Genomic DNA, 26,630 nt, shown 5'->3' with positions numbered 1-26,630 from the left:
TTTGGGAGCCAGCGTGGCTGACAAACAGGAGAAATAGTATGGAAGAGAGGTGCAGTTCACTAAGGACGCATAAGCAGAACTAATCAGCTGACAAACACAGGATGGAAGAATGACTGTCTAGACAACAGTATTCCGGAAAAGGATCCGAAGGCTTGATTAGCGGTTCCCGACTGAACATGAGTCAATGCAATGCTATTGCAAAAGGAACAAACATCACACCAGGAACGACAAGCAGACACATCGCCTAAAGCACACGCTGAAAGATTCTCCCGCTTTACCTGATAAAGCTTTCCTGTCCAGTTTTGAACACAGATCAAAGGGTCAAAAGTAAGAACATCACTGTCTACAAGGAAAGGATGAAATAACTGGAGCTACTTCATACAAGGAAAAGGAGACAGTCTGGGCAAGTCTTCATATACACATAATGATACATGCAAGAGGAAAACTACTCCAGTGCTGAACACTTTCTAGTAGTAAGATTGCTAAGCACTGACTACAGAAGTTGCAGATGCTCCGTTATCAGCATTTTAAAGAACATTCTGGCAAACATCCTTCAGAAGTGACAGAATTGACTTGGCCTTGAGAAAATAGTACAGATTAAATCTCTCAAAATTCTTTCTAGACATATTTTTCCTACATTTCTATTGATCATCTCCAAAACAAAACCAACCCTTTGTATTACATAATGTTAGAGACTTTCATGACAAATTAAATGCCTGTGACTAATAAAAAGGGATATCTCTCCATGTTACTCTCCTGGCTTCCAAATCACTGGAAAGGGAACAGTGGTCACCTCAAAGGCATTCTGCCCAGCTCCTCACAAAAGGACAAACGGCAAGAAAGTGAGGAAAAGCAGAACAAAAGGTTACTCGATGTACACAGTTACATGCAAAAAAACCCACAGTAACAAAAGAAATTCCAGAGTGAAAGCAAAGCAAAACCTTCGTATTTCAACTTTTCTGTGCAGAACCACAAAGACAGGCTTGAAAGGACTTTGAGGGTTTATCTAGTTTGTTCCCCTGTACCATCACAGAATCAACTACAAATCCAGTAGCAAAAACAACCCACCAAAAAACCACCCACGCACAACACTCAACGTCTCTCAAAACTAAAGAAATGAAGCAACGCACTTCCCAGGGGTGTGAATTCTCTGCTGAAAGTGCCTTGCCTCAGTTGCTGAATACATTCAAGTGTCACAAATGATCCAAGCAGTCAAAATGCTCTCCTCAGGATTTTCCCTGATCCCAAGACTCAAATTATGAAGAACTTTATAGACCAAAACCTACACAGTGAATTACACTCAGAAATGAACCAGAAACTATGGAATGCGGTGGATAACATGTTCACCTTGAACCAGGCTGTAAGCGTGAAACCGTATTTTATTCTGAAGTTTCATTTCTGGGCTGCAGGTTAGGGAAGCAAAGAGATGTGTCAAAGAGACAGTCTTGCAGCAGTGCAATAAGTTGCCGATATCTGCATGGTAGGAGTAAAATAACCAATTATAGCTTCCTTGACAGATAAGTTAGTGACTCCACCACATGCTGTCTGAGGTCCCAGAAGCAATCACAGATTATATTAGCCTATACTAGATAAAAAAGCATTCTCCCTTTCAGCAGGGAGACCACAGTCTCACCTTAACTCCTTATGTTATTTAATTCACCATTGTTCCATCATCTTTTGGCTATATCTGACCCAGCAAGTAGCCACACAAGTCCAACACTGAGAATTGTGGCAAAAAAAACTCAATACAGTGAAAGAGGAAGAAAAACAGTGTCATTAATATACACCTAATGGTGAAATAACATCAGCCTTCAAAAATCTTCCCCAGTAGCTCCAGGTATGTCGTGAATAGGAAAGATAAGATCTCTGAAGGGCACCAAGTAAGAAGGCATTACTGAACCAGCTAGCTCTGGGCTGTCCTTAGGAGATAAAGACATTGAAAACATCACATCCATACTAAAGACTCCAGATTTTTGGAGGCAGCTGTTAAAAAAAATTTTAAAAAAATCTTGGGTTAGTCTTATTTTAAGGCAATTTCACCACTTTATCAACACTTGTTTAACTGAAGACTAGTCTTATGACCAAAATGACTTAAAAATCTCAACCCTCATATTCTGCTCTCCAAACGATATCGTCAGTGATTTTTTTTTTGGTCCAAAAGCTGTGAGTTGAGATCATTCCATTTTTGAAAGATACTGAAAGTTATTGCTTATATAGAAGATCAGGAAAACATCATCTTTATCTGACTGACATCCTAAACTGATGCAAAAGCCTCCATGACAATGTGTCACATGTCAAAAATCTTCCTATAGAAAATGCATGGGTCTTCACCATCTCAGACAGCTAGAACTCAGGGAGTATTTCATAAAATAAGAACAGGTCCCCATTGCCCCCATGAAGTGAAAGGGGCACTGGTATTCTGCCAACCTCACTCTCAGTGCCCCATATTACCTCAGGTTCACCTGCTTGCAGATGACCAGCCCCACAAGCAGTGACAAGCTGTAACAAGAAAACAAAGATCATACTCCAACTGTTTCTTAGCCAAATGAGCCCAAAAGTGCAGTACGTTTTGCCTTGCCTCACCCTTAAACAGCTATTTAGGCAGCTTGACAGAAGTTTTTGATATAGCTAACCATTAGTGGCCACATTAGTCTAAGACAAAAATACAAACTGACTTCCACATAGAAATGTGAGGCAAGACTAACGTAGGAGAGCAAAGGAAATAAGATCAAAGGCTTTGTTTGTACTACTTGGAGATGGATGCACGAGAGGCTGATGAAGTGTTTGTGCTAAACAAAACACATTATATTAGAAGCCTAGCATGCTATTGACAGATACTGTTGAGCTAAACAAACCAAGCTCATTTACAGTAAAATTCGCTTGCAGTCAAAAAAGTGATTGCAGCACGAAGAAGCTGTCTTAGCTATCTTTCAACAGGACTGCTAGCGAGACTCATCTGGCTGCAACTCAGAACAGGGCACAAGCCAATTGATTTGGCTTTTGTCTATGTGCAAGTCAATACCGCTCCTGTGATCAACTAATACACCACTGTCGTTTTCCCCCCTATAAACCTCAGCTTACAGCACAATGTCATTTGATCCTTCCGGTTTTCTGTCTATAAAATAGGAGATGGCCACACTTCATACTCCCTTGGGAAGGCAGATTTGTGGCTTAACCACACTAAAAATACCAAGCACTATTTAAACTTGTCTGAGTTAAATTGATATGTTTTGCTGTATGGAATGACTTCAGGATATGGAATATCATTCTGCTTATGAATTAGATAATGCATTCAGCAACTGTTTTTAATTATTCTCCTTAATTAATCTTTCCATCCTAATCCAAAAAAAAAAAGGCTTCCTGAGAAATGCTGACAAGCTTTGTGCTCAGTAGAAAAAGGTGAATCACCTACATTCCACAATGCATAACTGCATCCTTACAGATTCAGGTAAATCAGATCAGATAAGGCAGTATGCAGATCTGGCAAGACAAAAAGAAAAACTGATCCTCTATATTCAGGCTAACAGAACTTGCATCTTTACTCCAAAGAGCAGCTACAAGGTAATTATGTAGTCCTGTGATTTATTTATTACAGCTAGAAGTTTCCAGTTTGCACCAACCAGTAAGAGTCACTTTTGAGAGCTACACTTACCAGTTTGCTACCTGCAGAGCATCCACAGCTATGCAGTCTTAAATGCCTCATTTTCACAAAGGGTTTGGTTATTGTTCTAAACAATAACAATATTGTTCAGTTAGGTTCTGAATTCATATAGAACAGCACTTAGTATTTACGTAAGCCAACTCCATTTGACATCTACCAGATTTAGATACTATTAACAGCAAAAAAATCCTACCTCTCCCAGCCTTACATCAGCATAGTTTGTGCTAAATGCTCCACATAACTGACCACTGGATCCTTTGTGCAATGCCATCACTAGTTTGACACAACAGCTGAAGGTGTGATTCAAAACATATGGAATTTCAAAGCGCAACACAGAAGTTTAACCTTCTGTTTTGAAAATAAAGGTATCAAACCCAGACAAAGCAAACTTTCTCAGAACCAGAAATATTCCAATGCTTATTTCACCTTTAGCACCCTGAGGGACAATATGTAACAGACAAAATCCACAGCCTTAGAAATAAAAACACAGAACTGTAGTACACAGGGTGTCACAAATATAACAATGTTCTTCATTATGACAGTGTGTCTATCTACTAGGAAATGAACTGGCAGCATGTCTGCCTGCTAGTAATGAACTCAGAGTAAAGCAACCTGTTCAGTAAAAAGCAATTAGATATTATCAGTGGCTAGCAGGCAGAAGTTTAAAAATTGAAGAGGAGAAGATTGTTACTTGCATTAACTACCCCTCAAAGGGGGAATCAGTCAGGCTGTGCAAGTGAGCAACAGCCACCTGGTTACCAGCAACCCTTCAGTGCAACCAGGTGGCTGTTGCCTGGTTATTCATCCATTTTGGCATGTCACAGTGGAAATGTGCAGCACACAGCATGTGCTGCAAAATTCAGATTGAAAATGCAGATGAGGTCTGATGTTGATTCAAGCCCTGAGCTCTTTATACAAAGGATACATATGCTTGGTACAACTAATCGGGATTCTCAAAGGGGTTTTATAACACACCCATTTTACCAGGGCAGATAAATATATCAGTATTAAAAAACTGTTTGGAAACATAATAATCCCATCACTAAAAAAAGAAAATACGTAAGCAGGTCTGTGGTGCAAAAGGCAAGTTTGATCTATGACATTCACTTTACATGAAGTTTAAAGAATTATACAGTGAGATACAACTCTTTCTCCTGCCTCCCCTACCGCTGCTACAGAGCACAATAGCTTATACAATAATGGGGTGTGAAGATTTTGCAGACAGCGCTCATCATGCAGGTGAGTGAGCACATAGCATAAAATGCAGTCCGAGAGAAAAACTACATTACTTTAGGTTAGTATTTCAACATTTTGCAAGGGTCATATGAACTACAATATCATGCCCATCCTAGGGGTATAGAGGACCCGAACTGAACAGTGGCTTTTTGTTACTATCTTGAATAGCCTTTGGAAGCCAAATCACAGAAAACCACGGAATGAATTTAAATAAGAATAAGCATCTTTTTGTGACTATTTTATATTTACACAAATAAAGAGGATCTTTGTAGCGAACTACATTTTCTGGTTGATCCAAAGGAAGCCCACTATTGAGAAACAGCAACTGTGTCTCTTTGGCAGGCATAAGATTTCAGTGACACCAGCCCTGGGAAGTGAGGAAGAGCTGGACAGTGATCCATGTGCAAGTACCTGAAAAAGGTTTACTAAACACAGAAAGTCTTATTTAAGGGATATCACTTAATTGTTTAGCAACCAGGGATTTACTCAAATAAGGGGAACAGTACTTGGCTGCTTGTTTCCAGCATTAGAAAAGATGCTCCGTAGTGATTTTCAGCTCATAAATCAGGGGGAAAAAATGCTTCAGTTGTGAAACAGCATGCTGTGCTCCAAAATAAAAATAAAAAACGCTAACAAACAGACCGAGAGGAGGGCTGCAGCTTGAAATACTTGACTGGTAATATCCAGCATGCCATTCCAGGGAGTCCCAGGGTGGTTTTTAAGCCTCTGCCCATCCCCGTAAAGAAAGGCGGGTGGCAGAACTAATCAATATCTTGCAACCCAGCTGTGACCCGGCCAATAAAGAAGTCCGGGAAATAAATCCCGCCGCCGATCTCTATAAATTCAGCGCTCGGAGGACGGCAACATCTGGGCTCAACTCCAAGCGGGACGGAGCGGGCTCGGCTCGGGGCTGCCTCCCGCGCTGACCGCTCGGCGGACCGGTGCCAGGCGCACCACAACAAAGGAGGGCTCCGCGCTCCGCCCGCCTTTCCCCCCCTCACACGCACAACTCCGCGTTCAACTGCGACGTAAACACACCGAAAGCTGCTTACTACGCCAGCGGGTCTGTGTAACACTTCAGCTGCATCTCTGTCAGAGAGGGGCTATTGTCCGGGACGAGCCACTGGAGCTCAGCCGGTACGGGCGGTTTTAAGAGGTGGTGTCAAAAAGGAAGGGGGGAAAAAAAAAAAAGAATCAGAGCGAGTCTCCCCGATCACTTCGCAAGTCAAACCAACGGGCTCCAGAGCCCTGCACCGGGCAGAGTTGAATAAATAGGCAAGGAAGCGCGACTCCCACCAGCGACACTTTGTCTGCTTTCCCCCGAAGCCGCCACAAAACCCCCGAGGCGCGAACAATGCCCGCCGCCCCGCTCCCGCTCCTCCACCGGCCCCCGCCGCCGGAGACCCTCTCCCCGCCGGGTCTCCGCTCCCAGCGACGTCTTCGAAGCCTTTGCTTTGTTCCCCGCGAAACACCAGCCTTTCCACCCAGCGCCGGCGGGGAGAAGCCGAGCTCCCGCCTCGGAGGCGGGGGACCGGTCCCCATCCCCGGGGCAGCGCCGCCGGAGCCGCCGCTCGGGCCACCGGCCGCCCCTTTTGTTGCGCCCCTGCGGAAGGGACCGCTGCCCGCCGCGGCGGGACCTCCGACCCCCGCCGCGCAGGGAGGGCGACGCGGCCGCTCACCCGGGCGGGGCCGCCGCCTCAGCTCCCGCGGGAGACGGCAGCGGCCCACGCCGGCCCCGCCGCGGGATGCGCTCCCCGCCGGCAGCGCCGTTCCTCGCCCCCCCCCCCGCCACGACCGCCCCGCTCTTTCCCTCACTCACTCACCCACGCCGTACTTCTCGTGCTCCGTGGGTATCCACATGCTCGCGGCGTGCGTGCGCCCGGCCCCCCGCCGGCAGCGGCGGTGGCCGGCGAGCCCGTCCGCTGCCCCGGCTGCTCCCGCCGCGCCTCAGCCGCGGCTGCCCGGCCCCGGCGGCGAAGGCATTGTTCCGCCGGGCGGGCGGGCAGACCGACTCCCTCACTGACTGACTGAAGCGCGCTCGCCGCCAGCCACTTATATGCCCCGTCCCGCTGCACGCCGGGGAACGTAGTGCCTTAGCGCGGCCGCGCCCCTCGGCGCCCGCGGCCGGCGGAGAGACTACGAGCCCCGGCTGGCCCCGCGCTCCCCGCCGGGGCGGAGCGGGGCGGAGCTCGGCTCCCGGCGGCCGCCTCACGCCGTGGGCGGGAAGAGCGGCGCGGCGGCGGAATGGCGGCGTCCCGCGGGGCCGGCGGGCCGGCGGCGCGGGGAGGTGAGTGCGCTGCGGGGACCCCCGCACCGCCCCTCCGGTTCCCCTCCCTCCCGGTGGGACGGGGCCGCGGGGCTCTGGGGGAAGGGAGCGGCGGATAGGTGTGGGACAGCCGGGAGCTGGCGGGGCCCTGGAGCGGGGGGGGGCGCCGCGCCGGTCGCCCCTCAGGGTCGGGGCCCCGGCGGTCGCCCGTCGGAGCGGGATTCCGGGGCGGGGGGAGCCCCCGGGCAGCCCCGTCCCCGCCTGCCGGTGGTGACGGGGGACGTAAGCGGTCCCGCTGGTCCTGCTGGGGGCCATGCCTTCTCTTCGCGAAGGCCCGCGTTTGGCAGAGGAAGCTGTGGGGACAGGGAGAGGTTTCAGCAGCGAGTGAGTGGCGCTGGAGAGGGAATCGGTGCCGGCCGTGTGCCGGAGCTGGTAGGCTGGGCGGGTTTTGGACTTCTCGCCAGCACACGCAGGCACAGGGGTAGAGAAGAGCAGGCGGCGTACAGCGAGGGGCACAGGTGGGCTGTCGGGGGGGATAAGTCGGGCGGGGTAAGCAGCGAGAGCAGCAAGGTTTCCATCCTTGTTGGGAGGCCTGTATGTCTATGCCCTTCCAGAAGCAGCTTAGCCAGAGCTCACCGTAGCTAAACTGCAAGATATCCTCAGGCTGAACTGATCCTTGTCAGAGAAACCCGGGCGTTGTGAGGCAGGAGCAAGAGCTTGGGTTACATCTGCTGGTCCTGTGGGAAGGCACAGGCAGAAAATTGGGGACAACTCCGGCCATACAATGCTGCTCTGCGGGCCTCACCAGGTACAGGTTGTCTCTAGGGCGAGTATTTCTGGTGTTAAAAAAGTGTTCTCCGATCAAATCATTACTCTGAACTGGTAACTAGAAATTTTATGGGATGATTCGGTTTGAGCTGAACAAAAAAACAGAGTTTAATGTTTTCACATTTAAAAGAGGAAAGCGGCATAATTTTTTTTTTTTAACTTCAGTTTGGCTTTTAGCCTCTACTGTCAAGTTATGTTAAATTATTAAGTCACTGACAGTGCGAAGGACACAGCGGAAGGAAGTCATGTGCAAGCAGGCAGTTTCAAACCTAAGAGTTAGAGCGCACTTATTCCATGTTTATCCTTCTAGTTGTCAAACTTTGGTAGTGAGTGATCTTCTAAGTGGCCTTTGTGTTGTTTCTCTAGTATGTACCCCGCTTCTGTTCGTAAAAGTAATATCACTTTATTTATGCTAGTAGTTAAAGCAGGACTCTATTTATGCGTTGCAGTTTGTTGGTGTGAGTGGCTCCTACATGAAAACCCAGACCCTCCTAGAGCATTTCCACCTTGGTGTAACTGCACCCAGAGGCAAAGCTGTGCCATTTTAACTGTTGAAAAGGACATGCGCTTTGTGTGAAACCGTGTATAGGTCTGTGGCGTACTAGAGGTGATGAGGTTACCCCGAGGTTTTTCCAGGTAACTCTTGTAAAGACACTGGCACCAGTACGAAAAAAAGTTTGTTCCATTGGAATTCAGAGTCCTGTGCTGTTTTCCTATTAGTGAGCTCAAACACTCATTGAAAGGATTAGTGAACTTTCGGTGTCTTTGCTCCGAAAATCGCTTTGCATCTTCTGGCAGATCCTTTGGAGTCTCTAGGTGACGAAATGTGTAAAAGTCACTATTGAAAATCAAAATAATAGGTGCCAGGCTAAATTAACTTCCACCTCAGCCTATAGACTTCCACGTACATCCAAGCTATCCCTTTTCCCATGAGAGAGGGCTGCCAACGTGCTGGCTGGGAGTTATGAAATTCTGCCACAGTCTTTTAACTGCTGTCCGTCATGTTAACCATGACTGACTTCAGCATGTTTGTATTAAGATCAGAGCCCATCTTTCTTCTTCCCCTGAACAAAGACAAGACTACCCAATAGCTGAAATAGCCTTTTCAAAATTATTCCTTTAGAACCCATTCACTTAGGGTAAACAGATCTTACACGATAAATCACATTGTCTGTGGGCAAAGAAATACCTTGCCCTAATATTTGTCATTTCCTTGTCTCTGAGCAAAATCCTTATTCTTTCAGAGGTTTCATTTCTACAATGCTATTCGCTCTAGCAACATCTTGTACTTGTACTTGCATGTGCATCTGAGAAGGCGTGTCACTTCTTTGGACACAGTGTATAGGAAAATTAAATACCATATTTTTTCCCATCTTGCTGTTTCCTATTTACAGGAAAGCCTGTGCTTTTATAGTCTAATCCAGGACTGTGTTGCTTTCTAGTTAGTTCCCTCCAGCAGCCTTCACCAAGTGGCTTTTAATAAACATACCACTGTCCACAGTACAGTTTGTTCAGTCTACATTAATTATGCTACATAGCGGCATTTCTTTACAGCATCTGTCAATGGATTTTAAAATGAGGTTTCTTCTGTAAGTGTGTCTTTCATAGTTTCATCGGCAGTCTGACAGTTACGGTTTCCTCCTTGGGGTCTTTATATGCTCAAATGCTTTTTAATACCATGTTGCTGGAGTGTATCGTGCCAGAGCACAGCATGTTATTCCTTCCACGTCTCTCTCTTGTGTCCCATTTGTAAGGGGATTCGGTTTACTGTGGAAAACTGAAGTTTGACTGGTCTTGCATGAGTCTACCTTTCTTCATTGCTACCTAGAGGATACTTTAGTGAAAGTTGTTTTGTTCCTGATACTATAAGCATCGCTTGTTTAGCCCAACTCTTAAGTGCTCTCTGTTAAGGATGCTATGAGAGCCGCTCAACCCAGTGGACTCTGGGATCCAGGGATTCCTCTTTCCTGGTTGCTGAAATCCAGTCCCATGCACTGTCAGACCTGAGAGGTTTCTCTGTCCAGGTTGATGGATACATCCCTCTTTAGATTCACAAGCACCTCCATGTTTGCAGGCTGCTTGCATATCAACATGGGCTCTGAGTCTGTTTAACACCCATTCCTGGACATTGGGCCCTTTACCCAGCCACTTGCTCAGACACCCAGTCTTTCCAGGTGAGGGTCTCCTCCTACTCACCAACTGATCCAGCTTGATGTTCGCCACCTGATGCATAACCGAATCTGGCATTTCTGATGCTCTTACCTGAGCTATCTCAACCTCACACGGTATCACTGATACAGTTACCTCGGCCTTGTGTGCCTTGCAAGATTTCACTCCCCAGAAGGTCCCGACACCGTCCCCCCCAAGCCTTTGCAAAGCCCAGCCACCTCTTAATTAACCCCTCTCTTAATTACCTGAAATCCAGCCCTTCCTCATCACGCCTCAGCAACTTTTTCCAGCTTCTCACTCTGTTATTTATGTTCAGCCATTTCTCAGGTCGTGCCCAGGAGTTTCTCATGTTACCTAAACCTCAGGCCAGGGCCTGTGTATGTTATCACCCTTTCTGCCCTGCGTTTGGTTTCAGCTGCCAGAAGTTGGGCTTGCTGTCTCATCGCCGTGCCTTCGGGGTATCCCCTCTGCTGCTCTGGCCTCTGCCAGCCTGAGGTTTTGGTGGATGTTTTAGCTTCCAGTTAATTTTCTTCATAAAATTCTTCGTGATTTTCCCCGTCTGCTTGTGTATCAGCAAAAAAAAGGCTTGATCTGGCTTGTCTCTTCACTTCTGCACCAACCACTTCTGTCCTTCATGGCTCTCCAGCCTTTCATGCTGTCCTCTCACCTGCTTTGAACCTGCTTTTCACTTCTCACTTGTTAGCTGTCATCTGCCTCTAGAAGGCCCTTCTGACGCTCTAATGACAGTTCCTTAGCCAGTTACTCTCCAACATTAATTTGGTCCCTCCTGCCCCTGCTTTCTCCCATACCCAGCTTGGGTACTCCTTTTGTCCTGCCCCTTTTCCTTCCAAACCGCCAGCCACTGCTGCCCAAAGCCCTTCCAGCTGTCGTCCACAAGCTGCTTCTGGATCCTGTTTTCAGCCCTGCTCTCCATACTTCTTTTTTTTATTTTAAATGTTTTATGCTTTTCCACCTCTAATTCCTGTGTATCATCCCCTTTCACCATACCACTCCTGGCTCTCCACGTGTGTGATCTCTCATCGTAGTCCCTGCACCTTCTTCCTTAGGATTAAACTTCATTAGGCCTGATGGAGTCACAACAGCATGAAAGGTTGGGAGGCAAAGCATCAAAGCATGATGGCCATATGAGGTACCTGGCTCTCAGCAGCGTGCTGATCTCTGCTCTTAGGCATGAGCTAATTAGGAGTCAGAAAGATGAAGTTTCTCTGTAGCTCTCCTGCCTACTGAGCTGGGTAGCTAAAAGTCCACCCAAAAACTTTCAGGAGTGGGGGAAGCGAGGCACTTCTTGGGTCCCATGTGCTAAAACACAGATGGGATTTGGCCTGCGTGTTGCTGCTTCACTTTTGTTTTGGAAGCTGGCAAGTGAGGAGGGGAGTGAACAAGTGTTTCCATTTTTTCCCACTCTTAAGTTACATCCCCAAGTTACCGGTAACTCCTGATGATAGCATTGTAGTGACAGCTTCCTTCACATTTGCTACTTCAAGCTATGTTGGAGGGTACAGTGCTGCAGGGCACCTTAGACAAAGCTCTTGCATGCATCAAGGTAGCCCTGCTGAAGGAGCAATTAAAGGGATTTCCTGGCAGTGGCCCCTGGCCACTTATGGCTCTTCCAGAAAGGGAAACTTCTCTTATTCCCTTTCCCTGGGAGAGCCGGGCAGGGAGGGACGTGGCAACAGCAGCAATGTATGTGGCTGTGCCCTGCCCTGAAGCCAGTTCTCAAGGTGTGGAGGGTTAAGGAGGGTGGTACTTTTGAGTCCCATTTGGGGTGGCAAAGACTGATGGGGATTGAAGTGCACTAGTGAAAACACTGTAGACACTGAGTAGACACCCTCACTGTCCGATTCAGAAGCACACGCACATTCATGGATCCCTTGAACGTTACCATGGCCTCTAAACCCACGTGATACCTGTGCCTGGGCCCTCTTACCCAGAATGCAGGTTTCCTCCTGTTTGCCAGCAAATCCGACTTGGTGTTGGCTATCAAAATGGATACACACGCTCACACTTGTCTTACATGTACCCCACAGTCATGGATCCCTCAAATATTAGCAGTGTCCCAAGTCCGTTGTCTGGACTGCCTTGCCAGGCATTGACTCTGCCCGTGGCTGGACCAGCACTGACTCAGACCTTGAGTCTTTCCAAATACAGGTCTCCTTCTACTCACTGGCTACTCCAGTTTGAACCTTGGTAGCACATTACACAAACACGTGCATACAGGGTTAAGTTCACTCGGAAAGCATAGACACACCACGGTCCCTCTAGTTGCTGGTTCCTGGACCTGCAGACCTTGAGACCTGCAGCGTCTTCTGCAGTTACTGGCACTGAGACCTTGCAGCATTATCACACATAGGACAGAGGGTGAATTACACAAAAAAATGGTTAAGAAAAGGATTTAGTAAGAAGAAAGGAAAGACTGTGGTGATCAGGTGCAGGGTTTGATCAGACAAGAAGTCCGTTTAAATGCAGCTGGCCCTTTTTATTCCCCCACACTCCCTGCCTCCATTTTCTGGTGTTTGTCCCCTCCCCATCCTTCCCTTGCTCTACCTTTGGCCCCTCCTCTAAATTTTCCATAAGATGTACATAATCCCACAAGCCCCTTCTGATATCCCATAGCAAGTTTCATGCAGTTCCACAAACACCCTCAAATATACCATAATACATATGATAATCACGTTTTCCCTTTCTTATCAGTGACAAAGTTCAGGCTGAACCTTTTCAAGGCTGTGTCTGAGTAGTTCCTTTAATGGCATTAGTTCCTGTAGTGAACAAAGACAACTTACTGTCTCTCTTATCACCTGCTTATCAATGTTTTTTTGTGTGTAATCTACCACTTCCCTTGTTATTTCTTCTTTCTTTTATACTGAATAGTCCTTAACCAAATAAAGTAATGAACCAGGTGCCCTCCCATCCCACACATCCTTATACTACCCCTCCTATTCAGATCAGCCCCCAGTGAGTGGGTTACCTTCTTCCTCTTCAAGTATCCACAGCACGCAGGGTTGTGAATAGGAGCTGCTGGCTGCTCCCTGCCGTGGGTGAAAACCCCAGCAAGGTGACAGAGCAGCCATTGCCCCGAGCATACAGCTGCCACTTCTTGTCTGTTCGTTCATCAGAGTTCCTCAGACCTTAGCCTGATGGGCTCACCCAGCCCACCCGTATCTGCCCGTTGCTCTTTGATGGTTGTAGAGGTTGGTACCCTTACTGTATGATCGGCACCCTTACTTAAAACCCTAGCCAGTTCCAAATGTTCACACATGTGGTTGCATCCTCAGTCGTTTCCCCCACAGGGCGCTTCCAAGCGTCTAGAGTACCACCAATGATCCGTTTCCTGGCTTAAATCTGTATGTTCAGTGGAGGATTTCAAGACCTGGGGCTTCCACCGTACCATAGATTTTGGAGAGGGGGAGAAGGGATTCCTTCTACCAGTACGCATTATAAGCTCTGTAAAGATTTTGGTTTGACACTGGTTAATCATTGTGAACTGAACAACTAGCAATTACACGTGGAGGACAGGTTCACTAATTAATTCTGTAAGTGCAACACAGTTTCTTTTAATATGATTACAAGAATGAATCTCCTAAAACAGTGTTATTTAAAAATGTTTTAAGAGCTTTTGTTGTGATTTTTAATTAAAAATGCAATCTCATAGTCATTTCAAACACTTACGTGATAAGCAAATGGATCTTGTGGAGGACTGGAAATTATGAATTCATAATTGGTAAAATCACTTTACGTGCGTCTGTGTTTGAAAAGTAAAAAGGCAAAATCCTTTCATGTAACTGTTACAGTAAGATTTTAGAGTTTTTAGCCTTCACAGCACATTTCTTAAAAAACTGATGATAGGAGAATAAACAAGTGAAACAAAGTATTTCATTAAATGGATAGTAATGGATTAATAATATCAGAAATGGATTTTATTGCTTGGTAATGCAGATCTGAACTGCCTGTGATCCTTCTGTAATTTTACAAATAATTGTGTTACAAATGTGCACTGTATTTTATCTGAAGACAAAGGGACGTCCCCACACCTCGGCCTGAACACATAACTCCTGTTAGCACAAGGCATAGGATATGTTATATTCTCCAAACATACCCAATAAAGGCTTGCTATTTGTTTTTCTCTGAACTCAGAAAACTTACATAGCTTAAAAGCGACGATGGATGCCATTTATCTTTGTTACATATGATTTCTTTAACTGCCTACTAGTGGACATACAGCTGTATTTAATTCCAGTAATCTAAGCTAATTCTTGCCTGCTCAGTAGCAGGTAAAGGCTTTGATACATGAACAAACTACCAAGTATCAGCTGCTCTGTATACTAACTGGAGCTCATTGAGAAGTAAGATGCTTCAGATTACCTGGTGAGCATGTAGACAGCTTAAACATGATAACTTGTTTACATGTTAAAGCCTTTAAGTTGTTTGAAATCTCTGCTCAGGCCTTCTGTTACTGCGGTGGAGCAACAGTGAGTGGTGGTTCATCAGTCCACAGATTGAAGACCTTTAAACTCTCTCAGTATTAGCAAATACCTGATTCTTACCTGAAAAGGCTTTCTCACTACCTGAACAAATAATAGATGTGGACATGCTTTATTTACATGTAGAGGTGTGGACTACAGGGGGTATTACAAGTTTTTTGAATGTTCTAAGTGTAACACAGATGCCAGGATAGGTTGTTACACCTATTGAAACACCTTGTTCGCTGTTTTGTTTTTACTGGGGAGTACTGGTTTTCTGGAAGTGCACCAAAGTTGTAAATCCTTGTTGCCAATGATGCCTGCCACAAGGTGTGCCTGTCATATAACAGGTGATAGAGTTCTCCCTCTGACACTTCAGCCAGCTTTCTTGATGAAGGGATGCAGGGTTTAAACTAGGATGTGGTTATGATAAGAGTGAATAGTAGGAAAGAAAGAAAATGACTTAAGTATTATGAAATTACAAGCATGAAGTATTTTAACTGCAGTATAGGTGAAATTCTTGTCTGTCCAAACAGCCCTCATAACCTTTCCTAGCCCTGTGTGCTTCCTTCCACCGTGTCTTGTCTTGCAGCCCCTGCTAGAACTCTGCATCTTGGTGTGAACATCTGCATCCTAAAACTACAATTACTCCCAGACTCTCTCTGGGGCTTCTGCTTCACATTCTCATCCATGAACTCCCAGCAGGCTGAAGCCGAGAGAAAAGCCTGAAAACATTTAAATGTCTTTCTGTGGACCTTTCAAAATAGCTTTAAATATTGCATAAATAAAAGCCCTACACAATGTGGGAAAGACCATGGCACTGAAGAACTAGGTGGTAAAAAATGGGGTAAGTTTTGTGCAACTTTGAAGCAGATCTGTGCTTGTGAAGAGCTGGGCGCATCATCCTGACCGGTGTCTCACTGAAGTCAGGGGAATGCATGTGTGAAAGTGTGGGTTCTTTGCAGAGTTACTGTCTTGAGTCATCAGTAACTAATTACAGTCACTTGAGCAGAAAAAAAACTAGTGTCCAATGACCTGATAATCTTGAATTAAATAATGTATTGGTCAGTACCATTAAAACCACATAACCAGACTGAAACTGTGCTGCAATATAATGCACAAATTTTTGAAAGATGCTAAACAGTAGGGTTAAGTAATATGGGGGTGTGCAAGCAGTTTTCCTCAGTAAGAATATGTCGGATACTAACAAGAGTACAAATGTAATGCATTTGGCTATTTATGCAATACAGTTTCATGGTAGGGAGCTCCTCTGCCCTACTTGGTAGGGCAGTGGATTTATGCCCTATAGTATAAGCAATAACACTTTTTTGCTGTACACATGTGGAGTGCTCAAGCTACTTTGTACAGAAATAGTACCTGTATTTGATACTTTGATTATGGTATGGAGCCAGGAGTGCTCAGCTGGCATCTTTACTGATTTTTCAAAACAGGGTACATGTTATGGCACTGAAATTGTAATTATGAAGTAAATGATAAGGGCATTGTGTTTTGCTTGAGTTTATTCTTTGATTATAAAGGATTTTAGATCATCAGTGTACAGCAGTAACTGTCAACTTTTAATGTTTTGGCACTATAGGGAACAGTATAGTTGCAAGTCTGCTGTCTGATCATTGATATCAAGGTCTGGTTTCCCAGCAGGTAATTCCATGTTCACTGCTTGTTTGCCGCTCTATCCTCATATTTTGCTGTAGCAGACCTGTAAATGAGAAATTGTAGTAGATGTTTTGTCAGTGGCTTCAGTGGTCCAAAACTCTCAGACAGATACCTGTCTGTTCTTAGTAATATATTTCAACTGGGTTTCTTGAACTTTCCTTTTGATTTTTTTGCCTCGTGTTCACTGGACCATCTCTTCCGAATGGTCTTTTTTCCACTTTCATGTATTTTTCTCTGATATTTATGACTGACAGACAGTGACCAGTGTGAAATGGCCCAGCTGCTTCTGTTTGATTCTTGCTCATTGAGATGTCATCCTCCCATTTGTCATTGGTGGCTCCGTCGCCGAGGAGTACCTACTTCTGCTTCTTGCCCTGTGTGGTAGTAGCGGGTTAAAAGCCTTCTCTTTATCCCTCTGGTATAGAAGCTTTATAACTGGATATGCCATCTGCTTCAACCTCACAAACTGGTATGGTATGGTGTGGCTCCATCCACGTGAACAAATAATAAGGCACAGTAGATAAAGACAATTAGTGCTGCAGTCTCTGCAACTATATTACATGGTTTGGTGTTTTTGCTTTGGATTACATGTAGTCAGTCTTCCCACACCAAACTTCCTCAATGTGCAGGTAGGTGTTTCAAAGCTCTCTGAAGCAGTGCCCCTTGGTTTAGACCCAGATGTCTCTGGTAGCGGTTGGGGTGGGTTTTGTACGTATCCAGGCTCCAGATGAATCCGGTTCACGGGCACCAAAACTGCTCTCTGAACCCAGCCGATGTGCAAAAGCAGCCGGAGGATGACCAGGGACGGCAGGACTCCTGCGTGGGTCAGATGCAAGAAGAGGGGCAGGGCTGGTGGGTCGCGCAGGGAAGCACGGCACAGCATCCCGCCACGCAGGACCACTGCCAAAGCTCGTAGCGTGTGCCCCAGGTGGGCCCTGGCAGTCCCACGGCGGGAGCGCGCAGGACTCACAATATGAAAACAGGAATGGTTATGAAATGAATGCATGCAGTAATAAGTGATAGTGCTGTCATTGGAGCATTTTCCTAGCATTTGTCTTGACCAGCGTGCCAGCACTGAATTTTATTATGACTCAGTAATGCATGAATAAATGAGATAGAGCTTTTTCTCTGAAGGCTGGTATGTAACAGAAAACATCCTGCTTGAGGTTTTAATTTCATTTTGTCTTATATGGGATGAAAACATGCAGCCTGTGTTATTACTGTACTAATTTAATGTTCAGGAGTCTGCATGTATTTATACAGTTCGCAAAATGTTGCCTGAAAAACATAAACAACTTGTATCACTAATTCTAACATTCTAATTCTGTTTCTTGAGGAAATTAGCTTCAATTATTTTACCATCCATGTCCATAAGCTACATTAGCAGTATCAGTTAGTAAGTGTATATCATACTTAAGAAGTCAAGATCTGTGTCATATGTTTAATGAATGTGTGAAGGACAAGAGAAATAAGTCTAGTATCACAAAAATACTTACTTCAAACTGGTACAAAGTCAGAACATGCTCACAGAAATTCGACATAGCCTGCTGTGAGATGTCCCTTTGATCTGTAAGACATGAGTATTTGAGCTCTGACTTGAAAATGCTTTCCTCTGAAATTAATTTTCAAAAATTTATTTGTAAAGAATATAAATAGTGGATTATTTGAAATACAGTCAAAGCTTTGTCTTCCTGAGCTAAGATATCAATTAGGCTGAAATATGTTGATCCACATCACTGAACACTATAATGAACTTTCCTTTTCAGCCATTGTTTTTTCCAGTTTGAATACCAATTTATGGAGGCTTGATTCTAAAAGTAGAAACAACTTATTTTGCTACTCTCCATTTGGAAAAGCTCCAGTTCACTGAGAAAGCAGCAACAGACCACAGAGCTTCTAACACCACAGGGCCCCTTCCCTGAACTGATTTTTCATTAAGTACAAAATTCAGTTAAACAATTCAGCCTTGAAGGCTTTCTGAGTATTGGGAAGCTCAGTCAGAATACCTGAGAGAGATTTCAACCTGTTCTGTAGGTATGAAACCCACAGACATCAGGATCCCAGAAATGGGACTTCTCAGGATGCACTTTGAGGTTAGTTCTAATTTATATGAGTCTGAAAAAAAATAAAGTGACATTGAAAATTAATATTTCACACTACTTTTAGTTGTTTTTCTCAAATGGTTGCCTTTTCAAGGAATGCCTACCAGTGGAAAAGAGTTATAAACCCTGTGATGCAAACATTTTAGTCAGGAGCGTGGTAAAAATTCCTGTAATAATGATATGGGGTTGTCTCACAGGAATGGCTAGAGCAGGCTTTAGGGTTTTTAAAGGAAAATCACACAGCCTTTCCTTTAGCTACAGAATGTAAAGCAATCATTTAAAAAGACCGCTAGGCAATCCTTTTAACATCAAGAGGATAAACGTGCTTGGGAATTTAATCATGTTAGAGGAAAAGGACAGGTGACAAGAGAAAAGTTAAGGAAAATCCTTGTAATAAAGAATTATTGATCTCTACTAAATAATCATAACAAGAAGTAGAGAGTAAACTAATTAACACATTTTACATAGCAATGCTGGCATAAAAGATACTAGGCTTACTACAGCAGTTGTTAAAGGCACCGCAAAGGTAAATTGTAGCAATGAAGAAGTATTACTATCCTTATTAAACACACCATTAAGACCCCTTCTTTGTGGAAGAGCTAAGGTCACAATCACAGTAAATGGAAACTAAGACATGCCTATTTGCAGCTTGCTAATGTTTGCAGAGGAGTCAGCAGAACAGTGGCAGTGGTAACATAACACAAGTACTAAATTCACATACACATCCTTGCTTGTGACACCTTCCAGTGCCTACTTTTAAAAGTGTTAAAATTACAGTCTTGATCAGCTTGGCTTATGAATGCCTTTGCTATGCCTTTGTATTAAATAACAGGTTAAGCAGAAAAAAGCTACTAATTTTTATTAATTAGATTTGGGTAGTAAGTACAGAAGAAGAGCCTAAATCATCACTTTTGTCCTTCCATTTCAAATTCTTGTGTTGGATATTTTCTTCCTCTTCTTTGTAACTAAACATTCTGAGTTTCAGGCTACATAATTACCTTGTTAATCTTTCCAGATAATAGGGTAGGGTTTAATCACTGCTTCTTAATCCCTGATTTTAGTACATAATGTGGATCTCAGCTCTCCATCTCTGCCATGTCTGGTGATCACACTAAACAAGAAAAGGTCAGTATTGTTTACTTCAAAAATATCAAAATATCTTTTTTGTTGAAGTGTCCTGTTATTCTGGAGATCAGTATAATAATTATACAAGCCTAAGTGATTCATAAATATCAATTTGTAAAATTTAACATTTAAGTACTGAGAAAATGTCAGGGAAGACCACTGAGTATTGAGTACCACTTCAGAGTCATCTTGATTTGCTTTATTGCTTTTCTATTAAAAAAAAAAAGTGCAGACAGATGTAGTTCTTTATAGATGTTCTTTAAGACTGCCTCCATGTATTTATGATCTACATTTTTCATCTTGCAAATACGTTGAGGTGAATAGCAACTCAAATAGCCCACTGAACTGAATAAGATTGTTCATGTAAGTAAAAAGTTTGCACAAACAAATATTTGTACAACTAACCACAGAGATTGTAAGGAAAACTGCGTCCAAAGCCAAAATTCAGGAGAGGAACAGCTTTGGGGAGATCGTATGACAAAGGTAAAGATAAACAAGTGTTCTTGGAAAGAGAGAGCTGGGGCATGAAGGGAGACTGATGGCTGATGGTGTAACTCACATGCGTGCCACCTCTGTACTGCAGGGGTTTTGTGTAGAGGGCAGGGAACGGAGGGAGGGGTAGAAGGAAATGAGAATTAAGGTTTATGGAAAATTGCATAAAGTAATTAAACTGAACTTGGTTTCCTGGTTCCTGTCACGCCCATGAGGAGATTTGAGTGCTGAAGGTGTTCAGAGGAGGAAGACTCTGGTAAGGGCATCCTAGAGGAGCAGGCAGAGTGGGGTTAGAAAGGAAGCTATAGTCACACGTGTGGAAGACCAGACCGGTGCGCTGAAACTAGAGAACGTGTTTTGGCCATGGGAGTAACGAAAAACTGCGTATCGGTCGCACTGCAGCTCATACGGAATAGGCACGATCTGTCCTGCGGGCCCAGAGCAGCACCTGTAGCTGCGGGAAGCAACACAAGTAAATCCTAAGGCACCTCCAAAGGAATCGGTAAGAATTTATTGACTGGCGAAAGTGGATGAGAGTGGGTGTGTTAGGACTTGAGAGATGTTTTGAAGATGTTGCTAAAATCAAGGAAATACCTGCTATAAGTAGGGTCCAAACTACCGCCTTCACTGTTTAATGAAACAGCAAAGCAGAAGTTCTGCTATTAATCATCACATGGGTTGTCACTTGTGGAAATTACTGTTGCTGTGCATTTTTAATTCCAACTTTTGGACAGGAAAGGTGGGGAAAAAATGGATAAACATATATTCATTTAGTAATTAGTGTAAAACATGTTTCCCTAGTTTGGCTAAGACTAGGAATTGGCTTTGTATTTTGAATATGATGCAGATGTTCCTGCAATACTACCATTTCACCCTTTAGGTGTTCTGTAAACAGAAATGGTTCTAATTTTGCTTTTCAACAGTTGTAAGAAATCAGAGTAGCTGTAAGAGTGTAATAATATTATTCAAAATTTGATTCTGAAGTAGATAAATATTGCTTTGTCTTTGTGACCAAGGTATCAAACCCTGCGTTTAGTTACACCAATATAAGTCCATGCCATTTACCCAGGAATGAGGTATTATGTGGCTCTGAGCTTGCACAGAACTTGTCTGTAGTGTGTTAAATATTTATAAATTGCATATTAACATCAGCACTTAAATACTGGTATGCATACTTATTAGGGTCACTTTCATTTGTGTGTGTGTGCATGTGTGTCCCTCTCAATGTGAGAACAGTGGGTTTGCTCTGGTCTTTATTTTTATTGATGTAGGGGTTTGTCTGGGCTCAAGCAGAAAGATGACAAGCAGTGGCATATATCTGCTGGTGAACTGGGCAATAGTGTAGTCTGTTGTTTGAACATGATCTTATTGGCAAGCACATTGCTTTTGTTTTATTAAAATTCCAACACTTCACATTTTTATTAATCACTTTCCCACTCCTTCTATTCACTTGTATTCTGATGCCTGTGCTCCGGTACCCATAGCAACACTTGTTAATGCTAATGAAACTGCAACATCCTAAGCTCCCCGACAGAGCAGCCCTGTTAAATATGGCTATTAAGCACAGTTGTATTTCTGTTAGTTCCAGCTCCCAGCAGACACCTGCTCTATAGAAATTCTGTCCTAAGATACTAGGATTTGGTAACTCACAGCTTTTCTTAAAGCTGTCATTTGACTGGAGTAAAATTCTCATATTCCCAGACAGTGGATGCTACAGAATATGTATGGTTTCTGTAAAACTGACAAGGTTTAGCTGCAGGATTAAGTACTCTTTTGAAGTGCTCATTTGCATTCAATGAAAAACCGGGCAGGGCTGGGACTGACTGATCTTGGCGGAAGCTACAGGGTGTGTTGTCTCCTAGAGCACATGGACATTTTAACTAAGTGTCATTCATAGTGTGTTAACAAGCAGAAGTAATAGCTAAATAATTCCTCATGAACTCAGACTCAATTCAACTTAATAGAAGTACTTGAGCGCTTTAATATATAGAGGTAGGAAATGGTTATGTACTTCGATTCTCCTTTCACTAAGGAACATATTTGCATGTAGTATTGATGAGGATGACGACAGGGTGTTTTATTTCCATTATTCTGAGTTTTGGTTTTGAATACTGTTTATTTGGCAAGTCATTAGTCATCCATCTTTTATACTTTAGAAAACAAAGGAAAAATCCTGTAATCAGTCTAAAATCTCTTCCAAGAATATGACCACAAATTAGGCAGTGCTGCTGTGCCAACAAAGAAATGCTGCAGTGCCAGGGCTGCAAAACAGGGAAGCGGTCATGTGTGTATTTCAAGTGTCAAGCTGGTGCTTCTCTATACTCTTCTTCATTATAGCTCAAAAAAACTTGAACAGTAGACAAAGCTTTAAAACGACTCATTTCTCGACAAGTTTTAAATGCAGCACTGTTTTGTGCAGAATTACCTATAGGAGTCTGGCTTGGTTCCCTAATGTACCATATCTGGGGCTTTGGTCATTTTGATAACTAAATGGTTTTGCCATGCAATCAGTGTGAGCTTGGGGGAGGGTGCTCAGCCTTTCTGTTTTCTAGTCAGCATCTGTTACACTGTTAGCGTGGAGTGCCAGGTTTGCTAGGTGTCTTTTGTTTTCCTGTCATTCTTTCTCCCCTTTGTTCTTTACATGTCTAAAAACCTCAGCCTTTTACTCATTGTTTGGCCTCCTTTATTTGCCTGTACATCTCTGTTGTGTTCATTTTTGTTTTAGGATCATTTCAAGTTCTTGTGCTAATCTCATAATATTAACCAGCTGTATTAATGAGATAATAAACCAGACTTGTTGGTAATAAATTGATTCATTCAACTACTGGATTTAATTAGAAAGACACTTAACATTCCAGCAGATGTTCTTATTTTGTTTCATTATCCTTGTGTTACCAACAGCGGGCTTATAAATATATACTCTGCATGTCTATATTTACATAATGCACTCTTCAACCTAAAGCCTTGTTGTTGTGCCATAAACTGCAAGAAATGATATGAAACCTGTAAATATGTGTCTTAAACCAATTTGTAATGGACTCCTCTTTCCATCATTTCATTTCTCAGACTACGTACAGTCTTGAATTTTCAGAGTATTCTTCGTCTGATAGTAAAATGCTTAATCTTTTTAAAATGAGTTAGATTTCTTCTTCCCTAGTTACAAACCCTTGTCTTTGGACTTACATTATGTCCTTTCCTTCTGGTCTTGTGACTCTCATTCCTTTTTACCTGGTGGCAAAGCTTCAAACAGAAGGATATGAGCGCCCCTCTCCTCAGCATTCCCTGCAGATGAATTTAGGGAGTTCTTCCCTCAGCTTGCTGGTTGCCCGCTGCAGAGGTCTGCCTCTCCCGGAGCTCCGGGCTCGACTCGCGGCTGCGGGTTGCACCCCAGGGTCAAGCCGTGCGAGTTAGGGGTTGTAACAGCGAAGTTATCGCGTTGATCTGAACCCCAGTACCTCCGCTTTCCAGTTAGAGAATGTAATCTACGCAGCAGTGTTCAACTTGTCCCCAGTCTAGTCAGAGCACGTAGTTCGGATGCGCAACCAAGAAGAATTGAGCACAGCAGCTCTTACCGCATTTAGTGCGTTACATATGCCTACGCTGACAACAGTAGCTTTTGCGAACTGAAGCCAGTGCTGGATGTCCTTGTTAGGAAGCACAGTGATAAAATCTTAGTGTTTTCTTTTCCTTTGTCTGTAATGCTTTTGAAGGAACCTTGCACACTTTATAAGGCATGCTTATGGTAAAATTACATGAAGCAGCTGAGGCTGTTAAGCTGAGAAGAGAGGAGGAAGCTGAGATGAGAAGAGGAAGGTCCTGTTTCATCTTGCTGCTTCTTGTCGTGCACTCCTTAGCTTGCTCTCGCACTTGGCGGACTGTTCTGTGAGCATTTTCAACATCATTGAGCAAAAAAGAAAGACGTGAGTAGTTCTGTCTGGTTAAAGACTTGAATCAACTCATCAAAGGGCTTGGCAAGCCTAGGAGCCAGCGCAAGCAGAAGAGCAATAGTAGAGGGTTAGGAGTGGTAGGATAAGGTGAAGAAAGACAGGATAACAAGGCATCCCTTCACCTCTTGGCGGCAGCAAGCTGTTATGCTGGCTAAACGCCCTCTGAGAACTTTGCCTTTCACAACTCGCCTTCAAACGCCGAATCTTTCCTTCCTTTTCTTTCCAATACATCTATTGTATTGGCCGTAAAATTACACGGCATAGTGCTTTGTGATAATTGCATGTGTGATTGTGCAGGTAGAGTACATTGACTGTACTGCTATAGTCTGTATTATAACTGTGTGGGTGTAACATTTACTTAATGTGCAAACTAACATTAGTTTAGAGTTGAGAACAATTGTATTTGAAACTAAAAATGTTCCAGTAAGGAAAATTAATCTGTTTTGAGCCTGTTGCTTCATTAGCTGTGAAGATTAACTAGTCTGTATTATAACAACACTTAAAATAAAATAAACCCATATAATTTCTATAACAGGTAGATTTTTATTTTTTTTTCCTTTATCACTGTTGTAATGGTGTGTAGAGTTCCTGTGCAGGGATCAGGATTCCATTACGCTAGGTATCCTATGGGTGCTTATAACAATAAATAGTGCTTATTCTAGTTTTGAAAGTAATTTGTGTAATCCACATCATTTTCTATACCATTTCATTGTCAAATGTTTTCAAAGTACGCATTTTACTGAATGAACTAGGTATAATTGTTAGTCTTTCTTTTCAAATAATATATTCTTTCTCTAGTCTCTTCTTTCTACTAATGTACATTTTTTAGCTCTGAATTAGCTGTAAAAGACCACAATTTTATCTGTCCTGTTAAAGGTTGAACAACACGGTGTCAACTGTCAATTCTGTGAATGAGAGGGATTTTCTTAGTTCCTGAGTTTGGTGGGCTTTCTGTGAAGCCTTTGGTGTATCTGTTTGCATAACAGTCATGCTGTTTTTCCATTAGGCAGAGGAGGAAAACTCAGTGGTGACAGTATGATTTGGCAGAAACTTAATGGATGGGTTTTATAGGGCTCTGTTCTCACAGGGAGCTAGGTCCTGTGCTGTTCACCACAGACACAAATAGGAAGGGGGTTAGGTGATAAATTTTGCTGTTAACACACATGTTTTTTCGCAAGTGGTAAGCAGGAGAGCTAACTGAAGCATTGCAGAAGAATCTCATGGTATTTGAGTGAACTGGACAAAAATGTGCTATTCCATGTTAACAAATGCAGGGTAACACACATGGGAGTGAACACGAAGAATATGTCCGCTGTCTTGTACATTAACACCTGATTCACAGCTTCTCTGAGACTTGGAAATCACTGAAGATGATTCAGTGGTTAATTCAATGATCCTAAAAGCAAGCAAAATGCTAGGAATAAAAAAGAAATAGAGAAGAGATTGAGGAAAAACTATGCTGATTTAGAAATCCATTTTCTTCCACTCTTGGGCATTTTTAGGCCACCCCTCACCCCAGCACATGAAGAAGGGCAGAGTAAAACTAGCCAAGAGCTGAAGAAGGACAGCAAGGATTGAAGGATGGTTTGGAGAACGTGAAATGTTGCTGCAGATTTTTGTAGGTGTTGAAAGACTAACAATTTCAAACAGTGCAGAAACAAATGCATGGAGAAAAAAAAAAAAAGCTAGAAAATGCTGTTAAACTGAGGTACTCATATAGCCCATTGCTTAAACTCTCCACCCTCAGACTTCTGGAAGACTATGCTATTTGTGTGATTTTGCCCTATTTTTATACACTTCCCTAGGTAATTGCTTCTTGCCATTGTCAGCCAGGGCACTTGCACTAGAGGGGTGTTTGATCTGACCCTGTGAAGTCATTCTTGTGGCAGTAGATTTTAAGAGAAAAGCTCGCTACTTTTCCCTTATTTTCAAGTGTCTCTGCATGTGGGAGGCCTGGTGGAGTCCAAGAACTGAATCTGAGTGTTTTTATTTCCCTGTTAGCCCTTAGCTGTGCTTTAGTTAACAGCTTTTCTTCAGTACCTGTGGCCACTCTGCTCCAAATGTAGAATCAAAATTAGCTGCTTTTGCAGAGATTGCAATAATATGCTTAGCTTTATTTGTACTATTTTGGTGTTTGTGTTATGTGTTAGTCCATTAAGTGCTATGCTAAAGGCTGTGCATCTTTGTTCAGCTCTGTGCATTTATTCTCTCGTTCAGTGTTTTTTGCATCAGATGAGTACAAAGATATTTTCATGGATTCTTTTTTCCCTCACCTCCTCCTTTCAGTGCCTTTGAAATAAATTGCATAAGCTTCTGCAGTTGCCACATTGGTCCAGTAGTCTATATTTAAGTTATTCTCTTTTAGTATTAGCTTCTCTCTTTGAGCAGCAAAAAAATCTTCACCCCAGTTTATTCCTTTCAGCAACTCACTACTACAATTAAAGATTAACAGCTCTGTTCTTCCAGACCAAAAAAATTGCTGTTCCCATGTACTCATGCTAAATAACTGTATCGGCTCCTTGTCTGTGTTGAGTAGCGATTCCTGCTGTACACACCTACCTTTTGAAAGTTGGTTTGTTGAGGCAGATAGGCACTTGTTTATTTGGACTTCTAAATGTTTAAATAGGTCATTGCAAGAGACCTAAACCAAAA

General features: G+C 43.4%; 2 protein-coding genes across 6 annotated transcripts in view; one reads left to right on the top strand and one right to left on the bottom strand.

The window, feature by feature from the left end:
- Positions 1–6,917, bottom strand: part of DOCK4 (dedicator of cytokinesis 4) — a 253,381-nt gene extending 246,464 nt beyond the window's left edge. For all 4 annotated transcript variants that reach the window (XM_069802123.1, XM_069802125.1, XM_069802124.1 and 1 more), the window contains exon 1: positions 6,721–6,917. In XM_069802123.1, the coding sequence (XP_069658224.1) occupies positions 6,721–6,757 (37 nt within the window). In that variant the 5' untranslated portion in view covers positions 6,758–6,917. The remainder of the gene's footprint in view (positions 1–6,720) is intronic.
- A 136-nt stretch (positions 6,918–7,053) lies between these two features.
- The window catches only part of ZNF277 (zinc finger protein 277), a 56,101-nt gene continuing 36,524 nt past the window's right edge, over positions 7,054–26,630 (top strand). The window contains exons 1-2 of one of the 2 annotated variants that reach the window (XM_069802128.1): positions 7,110–7,184; positions 7,778–7,971. Coding sequence is in view for 1 of the 2 variants with exons in the window: in XM_069802127.1 (XP_069658228.1) it covers positions 7,142–7,184 (43 nt within the window). In the remaining variant the exon portion in view is untranslated. Of the gene's footprint in view, positions 7,185–7,777; positions 7,972–26,630 lie in introns of both variants that reach the window. The other variant, XM_069802127.1, reaches the window with a different exon arrangement.

This window comes from Haliaeetus albicilla, chromosome 14, assembly GCF_947461875.1.
Source record: "Haliaeetus albicilla chromosome 14, bHalAlb1.1, whole genome shotgun sequence".
NCBI lineage: Eukaryota > Metazoa > Chordata > Aves > Accipitriformes > Accipitridae > Haliaeetus > Haliaeetus albicilla.
The sequence above is the reverse complement of the archived record's forward strand: the minus strand, read 5'-3'. Positions and strand labels throughout refer to the sequence as shown.